The sequence below is a fragment of the Tachysurus fulvidraco genome, chromosome 23, assembly GCF_022655615.1.
Source record: "Tachysurus fulvidraco isolate hzauxx_2018 chromosome 23, HZAU_PFXX_2.0, whole genome shotgun sequence".
Classification (NCBI taxonomy): domain Eukaryota; kingdom Metazoa; phylum Chordata; class Actinopteri; order Siluriformes; family Bagridae; genus Tachysurus; species Tachysurus fulvidraco.
Genome location: NC_062540.1, coordinates 20,601,788 through 20,611,241, shown reverse-complemented (window position 1 = coordinate 20,611,241; position 9,454 = coordinate 20,601,788). Strand labels below are relative to the sequence as shown.

Below are 9,454 nucleotides of genomic sequence, written 5' to 3'. Positions count from 1 at the left end.
ACCAAATTTTTAAGACTCTAAATTCATTTCAACCATCCTATAACCCATTTCCACCTCTTACCTTAACATCATTCCTTCACTAACTTTCTAGCCCAACCCATTTTCCACCCCAAAACCATTTCCACCCCCATTTTAAACCCAATCACTTTTCCACTTCAGTCATTTCTCCAGCCCAATCGCTAACCACACCCATTTTCACTCTAACCCACCCAAATCTCGGCCTGGCCCGGCCCGCTTTCAGCCCAGCCCCTTCCAAACCACACCCCTTCCACCCCTGCCCTGTTATATGAAGAGGCTTCTCTGAGCAGAATGGGTGTACTTTTAATCAAACATACCACAGAACTCTATTCTCTTTGGATCTAGAGGATACTCCACCAGGAACGTGTCTTATTTTCTTTTTAAAACTGCTCAAAAGTTTTTTTTTAAACGATCCTCACGACCGTACTGAACTTCCCCGTTTCCTGGAGGTCGATTCCAGAAGTTGGTTTAAAACTTTCTGTAGCCGTGTTGAAGACCGCTGCGGTGGATTCATACCGAGAATAACGGTCATCAAGCTCTCAAGATGCCACGTTCGTTTTTGGTGAAGAAGTATTTCACGAGCAAGAAGCCGAACTACAGTGAACTGGAGAGCCAGAACGGTAAGAGTCAACAATTTAAAACTTTTCAAGTCTCGACAAGTCCATTCATGGAGCTCTTGCCTTGTATGAGTAATGAGGAATTTTTTGAGGAACTTTTTTAGGAATGTGTAAGTGTTCTCGTTGATGATTATATATATATATATATATATATATATATATATATATATATATATATATATATATGGTTATTCCATACTCTTCTTGTTAATTCTTGAACCAGATCCCATGCTATTTTGAGTAATAATAAGAAACGGTTACAATACACCAACCCAGCTATATTTGCATGTCGAAATCAATATTTGCATTGCACAACCTGATCAGCGAGTAACAGTGCTTTTTTTCTTAGGTATTTTAATTTGTGCTTTGATGCCTAATTGATGCATGGCATATGTGGGCTCCTGAAGGTAGCAACAAACATCTCAAACGGGATTTTTTTCTTGCCCCACTTTTCTGTTGGTGCTGCTGTCCTAAGCTGCAAATTACATCCTCCTGAATCTAGTTTAGCACTTAGAGAGCTGCAGTCCTCTGGCACTTTGTGTCAATAAGTGGTGGAAATAAGACCCATTACTCCATAGTTGGTGTGCATCCAGAAGGTCCACATAAACACACACACACACACACACACACACACACACACACACACACACACACACACACACACACACACACACACACACACAGGCAATGGTAATCTAATTCATGAAGTCATGTCCAGATATTTCCACTGAAACCCTTTCACACTAAGCTAAAGTCACATTTGTCAGTGTCATTGCAAATTCACCCTGAGGAAGATGTGGCGACAAGCCAAAAGCCCCCATGGCATTGTGGGCAAACTCTACACTCTAAATAATCAAATCTAACTGCCTTTCTTTGTGACAAATCGACCATTTGACTGTAACATGATACCAGAGCATCAAAACAACTTAACCGTTTAACTGGATTAGCCCTGTGGAACTGCCACCTGACTCTCTGTCTTCCTTATCTATTTTTTTTCCTCCAGATCCAATCTCTGACATGGTACCAGAGCGCTACCCGCTTGCAGAACTACCAACCAAAGAAGACGGTTCGCTGGTGACCGCCTACGCTTCGGCTCTCGTATGGACCGCGAACGCCCTTCCGCTTTCCTTCCCTCCTTCGTCCCCTACAACCCCGACCTCCATCGCTCCGCTGGACCTCAGTTCTCCATCCAGCTCGGGTGAGGAAGACGAAGGCAGGACTTCCGACCCTCCGAGTCCTGACCCGTCGGACCGTTTCCAGTGCGCCCACTGCGGGATTTCCTGCAGCAGCCGAGCAGCACTTTCACGCCACCAGCTCTCGCATTGCAGTGCAAGCACCAACGCTAACCTGGTTGAAAATGCCAACATGACCGATAGCACTACGACAAGAGCTGCCTTCCGGTGCAAACACTGCCCCAAAGAGTACAACAGTCTGGGAGCTTTGAAGATGCACATCCGGTCACACACACTTCCGTGCGTCTGCACCACCTGCGGCAAGGCCTTTTCCAGACCGTGGTTGCTCAGGGGCCACATTCGTACACACACCGGTGAGTGGCTTAACGTATAACAGAACAATTACATACGAATAAAATACACTAAAGCGTTTCTGTTCAGCCTGCTCGCCTTGCTAGCGCTGCTAGCGTTAGCAATAAGTTACACTTGGTGTTTGATCATATCCTTAAGACACCTCTTTTTTTCTCTTCAGGTGAGCGTCCGTTCTCATGCCCTCACTGTAACCGGGCTTTTGCCGACCGCTCCAATCTGAGAGCTCATCTTCAGACCCACTCAGAGGTGAAAAAGTACCAGTGCGGCACCTGCTCTCGAACCTTCAGCCGCATGTCACTCCTACACAAACACACCGTCTCCAGCTGCTGCCCAAATGCCTAGACGCTCTCAAACATGGCCAAAGATGGAGATGGACACGAGTTAGCATTTAACCACCATCCTGTCGACCGAGTCTAATCCTGACCCGGTGGATGAACTCGGGTTAAATGCGACAAGCGAAAAATATCCTCTCGATATTTGTGTTGTGTTAATTTTTCCTTACTGGGTTTCATAGCGGACAAAGACAGATTTAGGCGATGTCGCACAAATGCTGCGAAATGTTTTCCTAACCCAGTTCGATCAAGGTTAAACAGTGGGGGTTGTGTTCTGCAGTTGGGCCGTGCGCCTCATTCTCAAGATGCCCGTTGGTGCCGGCTGGTCCGGCCCTTTCCTTTAGCATGCAGCTGCTGGAGAGGGGGAAGTGTGTGTTTGTGTGTGTGTGTGTGTGTGTGTGTGTGTGTGTGTGTGGTATAAAAGGAGGGGGGTATCTCTCACCATGCTCCACACACTTTGCAGCGATGTATTGGGACAGCTGTGCGAGCGGAGGCGGCGTGTCGACAGACGTTTCAGCTCCGTAGAGCTTTCCACACATCTCTAAAAAAAAAGAGCAATAAACTCTGTCAGATTGTACCAACACTCATCCCTAATGCCTTTCATTTCCAAACATTTGTATCATGTCTCTGAATGTTTACTCTCTTTTTTTTTTCTTTTTTTTTTACTCGAATGAAATGTTAAGTGTGCACTAAAGTGTCGAAAAGCACAACGATGTTAGAGGAAGTGACGAAGGGACGATCGGTCGGTGCCGTCATTTTAAATACGATATGAAATTATAAGATGCACTGAGGATGTAAAACATGTTGCTTTTTCAATTCGTCAGTGGAAACGATTAAATGAACCAGCTTTATTTGCAAAGAAACCAAAGATGACTTCGGTGACCTTTTGTCTCTTTTTGTAAAAATACATGAAATGCTGAATTGGTCTATGGAAACTCTTCAAGCCACAGTGAGATAATCTGCCTGTACATCTGCCTTTTCCTTCTTAAACATTGTATATATATATATATATATATATATATATATATATATATATATATATATATATATATATATATATATACACAATGATCCTGTAACAGAGACGCTTTGCAATCACTTTCTTTTTTTTTTTATTATTCAGGTCCATTGTATCTCTATTTTGACTTTTTTTGTATCTCCATATGAAGTGGGTTTTCAATAAACTAATTTATGTTTGGATAAAAAAGAAACGTCTGTTCCCTGTGTGATGAGAGTAAATACTGATGAAAGAAAGTATGACAGCGCTTGTTGTAAAGCGTGTGTGTGTGTGTGTGTGTTTGTGTGTGCGCGAGAACGAAAGACGTGTCGACGGATGAATGGAGCACCTGCGTACACCTGTCGTTCTGTCGGCTCCGGGGATCCTATAGAGTGTAGAGTGCTGCTAATGACACGGTGTACTTAATGCTATGGATGAAAAGAGGCAGAGGAACTGGAGAAAAATGGAAGTGAGATAGTGTGTGTATATGTATATGTATATATATATATATATATATATATATATATATATATATATATATATAGAGAGAGAGAGAGAGAGAGAGAGAGGAAAGGCGACGATCGCCAGCACCACGCTAACCAGTGCATCCAGTCTTAAGCTCTTCCTCTGCGCTGCAATCGGTTAAATATGGGAAGCCCCAACAGGCCGAAGCTAAATCCTGGCCTGAAGTCCAGGGGCTTTCCTGGTGTAGGACAGCCTCCATCCCTCCCTCTCTTCATCCCTCACTTTATACCCCTCGCTTTTTTTTTTACCCCCTCCTTTCCCCAGAACCACATGTTGGATCTACAATGCCCTTGTGACCTGCACACTGACGCCAGCCAGTCTTGCCGGAGTAACGATGCACTTCCTTCACTGCTTGTGAGGCAAGAAGCTCACAGATTTCTTGTGTAATTGCTTATTCCACCCTCTCTGAAACACACACACACACACACACGCACACACACACACAGAATAAATCTGTGTGTATATCCTGTCCAGGTCAAAATGACCCGTTTTCGAATTGTTATTAAAAGTGGAACAATCTTGGAAAATACAGTAGATCAATTTTCCAGCGTTACTCGTTTTTATACATTTAGGTCCATGTTGACGTGAAGTAAGAATAAAGCTGTGTAACAACGTTTAATACAAAAACCTCTGTTACTTCAGCGGGAAAGTGTGAAGGGGTTTTGGAGGTCTGACTTCTCTCTCTCTCTCTCTCTCTCTCTCTCTCTCTCTCTCTCGCTACACGTACACAAGACAGAGATAAATAATCACGTATTCTTTACTCGAGTAAAAGTGCAATTACTCGTCTTTTCGTATTTATTTAACTTAGATGTTTTCTCACCGAATTGGTGAGTTTTGGGAGGAATCACAGCATTATTTATGCTTTTTAACTTCAAATGAGAAAAAAAAAGAGAGAGGAGAAGAAGTTAGGGAAGAATTTTCTGATACCTACTAAACGACGAACAGACGTGTGTTGTTAAGGTTATAAGACGATAAATATGATTATAACCGGATCATTAATAAATTAAAATGAATGATACTGTGATGTAACACGAATAACACACTTCCTGTATTTATTCCTTATAATAAAAAAATAAATAAATCTTTATGCTACAATAAAGAAGTAAAAGTAAAATAGTTTAATTTGTACTTTCAGTGATGGATTTAAGATGTAAGGCAACGCACGTGTATTATTTATCAGACAGTATAAGGGTTCGTTAAATAATTAAATAATTCAATATGATGTATACACAAAGCTTAAATACTCAGGGTGGGATGTTGCAAAGTGGAGAGCAGTGTGTGTGTGTGTGTGTGTGTGTGTGTGTGTGTGTGTGTGTGAGGCGAACAGACTGATTTCAGAGCTTGATGTGGTCGTCTCGCACTGAGTCAGACGTATTAAACACACTTTGCAGTCTGGGGGAAGGGAAGAGAAGCTCACGGGGAGCTCAGTTCCCTTCAGACTGGGGTTCATGTTCTGAAAGAATGTGTGTGGGTGGGCTGATGACATAAGGATGGTTCTTCACTGTGAAGAAGGGACTTTTCCCCCCCTGCTGGAGTTAAAACAGCACCTCTTACCTGTAGCGGAAGGACAGTGTCTTATTCGAGATGCGAACGAGAAACGGCACCGATGGCCGTCATGCCCGAGAAGCTGCGAGCGTATTGTGTGTCTGTCACTAATGGAGCTGGAATGTCACATTAGTCAAGGAGCACATGTGTCACGCTTATGAAACACACACTTACACACACACACACACACACACACACACACACACACACACACACACACACACACAAACACAGAAAGCTAAGATGTTTAGATTGATCCCACAGCCAAGAGGTGCCTCCTACGCTGACTAAACCTAAAGCACGCACTTCTTACAGCTGAAATATGGCCCTTGTGTTTCAGCTCAGGGATTCGGGAGGGAAAGAAGAAAAAAAAAAACTTTCAGGCTATATTTAGAAAGGTTTTTCCGCTGACTGTGGGATCGGGAGAAAGAGCAGGCACAGAAAAATCTCTTCGGGAACATCGATGCTGCATCCAAGAACCATGCGTTATGAATTTGAGACTCAAAGCGGTCCAGTATTTTACATTAACGTGACAGCGCTGGCACATCAAACACCCCCCCCCCCCTTCCGGGCAATACCATAGCTTCCTTCTGGTACCGGTCAATCGAGCAGATTTTCGTTCTCTCTTTCTCTCTCTCTCTTTTTATTTATTTATTTATTATGCTCTACAGGACTGTGCACTTTACACAGCGCTGCACTTGCACCACACCACACCATTTTTGGTCTCATGAGCCAAAAAGGAAGCTCAGAGAGTTTATGCTGACCTAGTTTAAAATAACGGGGGTGTTTTTTTTTTCTTTAGCCCCCATTATCTGTCTTTCGCTTTTTTTTTCCTCCTCTAGCTCCATACGAGCCCTAGCTCCTAGACCTTGGGACACAGGAAACGGCTTGTCAGCTGCATATAAACAGCGGCCATTTTGCAGCTCTGATAAAAAGCATCTGGGTGGAGTAGCACAGCCGACTGACACACGCACACACACACACACACACACACACACACACACACACACACACACACACACACACACACACAGAGAGAGACAGAGAGAGAGAGCGACGCTCCATCTGATCCAAGTCTCATCTGTCACTGAGGCACAGAGGTAAACATCGTAGCCTACATGTGGATTAGACTTAGCTTTTAATTTACACAGGAAGAGCCTCCTAGCTGATATTTCATGCTTCTAATTTAAATAGCACATTTGATTAGAAAGAAATGTTTAAAGAAATTCCATGCTAATCGAATAAACCAGGCTAAATCAGAAAACAACAACAAAAACATAGGTGATAGCATTACTAGCACCTCAGAACTAGGACCTAGACTTGCTGTGAAACTTTAAAAACTTTAAAACTGGACCTTTCTTTTCTTTTCTTTTCTTTTCTTTTCTTTTCTTTTCTTTTCTTTTAGCAGCAGATTTCCGGCTCTCTTGTAGCGGAGAAGCTCAGAACGTTTCCAGATTAGGTGTCGGCTCGTGACGAGCCCGGGCGTCTCGTCCGTGAGAATAAGGACACCGATTTAAAACCGATTAAAAGTACATAATTGAAGCTTTAAGTACCACTATTAGCATTTGTTTGTAGCTTGAGGATAAAGCGCTTTGATCATCGGTAAGACCGGGTTTAAAAAAAAAACTCCCGTAAAGGAATAAATAGATGACGTAATTAAAGAGCTTTCACACTTTTTCGACATCTTATCGGTTTAGAAACTCTTCAGCGGTTCTAGCTAGCTAACTAACTACTAGCTAACAGATTTAGTATTCTCCATAATAAACATCTCAAAACAAGGCCACAACCACAAACCATCGAATTCCCCAAAAATAAACCCAGAGTTCTTTTTTCTCGCTTAGAACCCGACTCACAACCCGATTGGTCAGCAGGATCTAAATAAAAAGCGTTTGTGGAATTTTTTTTTAAATACGCATTTCACAGAACGTTTTTTTGTCCTCATCCATGGTCACAGATCTTCATTCTCTAAATCTGAAACTCTGATTGATGTAAAGATGATACGTAAAAAAAAAAAATGATTAAAGTATGATTAAAGATATAGGTTTTATATGAAGATTTGTGTAACAGTGGAATTTGGGAACATTTTTGCGCCGGTCTTCTGCAAGCTGGATGACTAAAGTTACAGTTTGGGGCATTTAGGGAACGGTATGATCTTGTTTCTATGGTTAAAGGCAGTATGTAACCATAGATAGACACTTAGGAGGCAGTCAGGGACATGTTTAAGCTCTGACGTTTTTCCAGCTTTTGTCTGAAGCTGTGGTTTGGACAGCTGAGTCAGTAAGAGATCTAAACTGTTGCAGGAGGCTTTCAGCTACCCTGTCAGAGATCTGAGCGATGCTTCGGTCAGACGAGGCTCTGAGGAGGTACAGTAACTTTGTCTAGACCTTTATTAATCATGAGGTTTTATTTATTTATGCAGAGTGACTGAGAAGTGAGGCAGGATCCAGGCCAAGCATAAAGCATGTGAGAGTTAATGGTCTTGCTAAATGGACCAACAATGAATTTGTGGTTAAAGAACATCTCAGCTGGGGGTGTGTGTGTGTGTGTGTGTGTGTGTGTGAGATTGTGTGTGTGTGTATGGGGGCGGATAGAGGGGCAAGTTAGGACCACATGTTGTGTTTATCCTGTGATATCTGATTAGCACCTGAATCTTCAGTTCAATTCAATTCAACAATAGACGGTGACTCAAAGCAGTTTTACAGAACGTATGAAATATAGTACGGAAAGTTCAAGTTTAATATTAGACTTATATTTAAATGCAGGGGGACACGGTGGCTTAGCGGTTAGCACGTTCGCCTCACACCTCCAGGGTCGGGGGTTCAATTCCCACCTCCACCTTGTGTGTGTGGAGTTCGCATGTTCTCCCCGTGCCTCGGGGGTTTCCTCCGGGTACTCCGGTTTCCTCCCCCGGTCCAAAGACATGCATGGTAGGTTGATTGTCCGTAGTGTGTGTGTGTGAGTGAATGAGAGCATGTGTGTGCCCTGCGATGGGTTGGCACTCCGTCCAGGGTGTATCCTGCCTCGATACCCGATGACCCGAGAAGTTCGAATAAGCGTTAGAAAATGGATGAATGAATGAATATTTAAATGCGTTTGTATTTATCCATAACGAACAAGTCTGAGGTGACTGAGGTGACTGTGGTGAGGAAAAACTCCATTAGATGGAAAAGGAAGAAACCTTGAGAGGAACCAGACTCAAAAGTGAACCTCATCCTCATTTGGGTGACACTGCAGGGTGTGATTATAAACTGTTATTATGAATAATGTCCTTTGTACAGTCAGATACAGTCTGATAATTGTGTATCGATGACGAGGTTGTTGTCCTCGATGACCACATGGAGTTGGCTTCTTCTCACTAAAGGTCTGAGATCTCCATCCACAGATTTGACTACACTATTTTCTGACAATTCCAAATATGGAAGGAAATTATAAGATGCAGGAAACCCCCGAGGCACGGGGAGAACATGCAAACTCCACACACACAAGGCGGAGATGGGAATCGAACCCCCAACGCTGGAGGTGTGAGGCGAACGTGCTAACCACAAAGCCACCGTGCCCCGCCTATTTTTTTGGTTAAATTTGTTTAACATCAGTTTAGCTTACATGTTAATCAGGGTAAAATGACTATTATCTCTCCTAATGGTAGCTATTTAGCATAGTTAATGTTGCTAGCTATCTAGCGAGTTCAAGCATGTTGACTAGCAGAAAGATCAAGATAAGAATCAGTCAATAAGATTCCAAGAGAAAGGACAAAGTAGGAGGAGGACAAAGTTCTTGCTGCTAAAGTCAGTCTGACCAATCAAAGCAAAATTTGTGGTTCAGACATGAACGTTCAGGAGCATCGTTTCTGTTCGAATGTGTAATGTGTAGCGTGTA

At 42.9% G+C, this 9,454-nt stretch overlaps 1 protein-coding gene across 1 annotated transcript; it reads left to right on the top strand.

Moving 5' to 3' along the window:
* The first annotated feature begins 293 nt into the window (after window positions 1-293).
* On the top strand, window positions 294-3,612 carry snai1b (snail family zinc finger 1b). The gene is made up of 3 exons (XM_027160637.2): window positions 294-638; window positions 1,639-2,181; window positions 2,340-3,612. Exons 1-3 carry the CDS (start codon window positions 563-565, stop codon window positions 2,519-2,521), a joined length of 801 nt encoding a protein of 266 aa, XP_027016438.1. The 5' UTR covers window positions 294-562; the 3' UTR covers window positions 2,522-3,612.
* Window positions 3,613-9,454: the final 5,842 nt, after the last annotated feature.

Bases quoted from the DNA above. Each gene is read 5' to 3' on its own strand.
- snai1b (XM_027160637.2), top strand. From the start codon at position 563: ATGCCACGTTCGTTTTTGGTGAAGAAGTATTTCACGAGCAAGAAGCCG. The intron at 639-1,638 runs GTAAGAGTCAAC...TTTTTCCTCCAG, and splicing joins TGAACTGGAGAGCCAGAACG to ATCCAATCTCTGACATGGTA. The intron at 2,182-2,339 runs GTGAGTGGCTTA...TTTTCTCTTCAG, and splicing joins CCACATTCGTACACACACCG to GTGAGCGTCCGTTCTCATGC.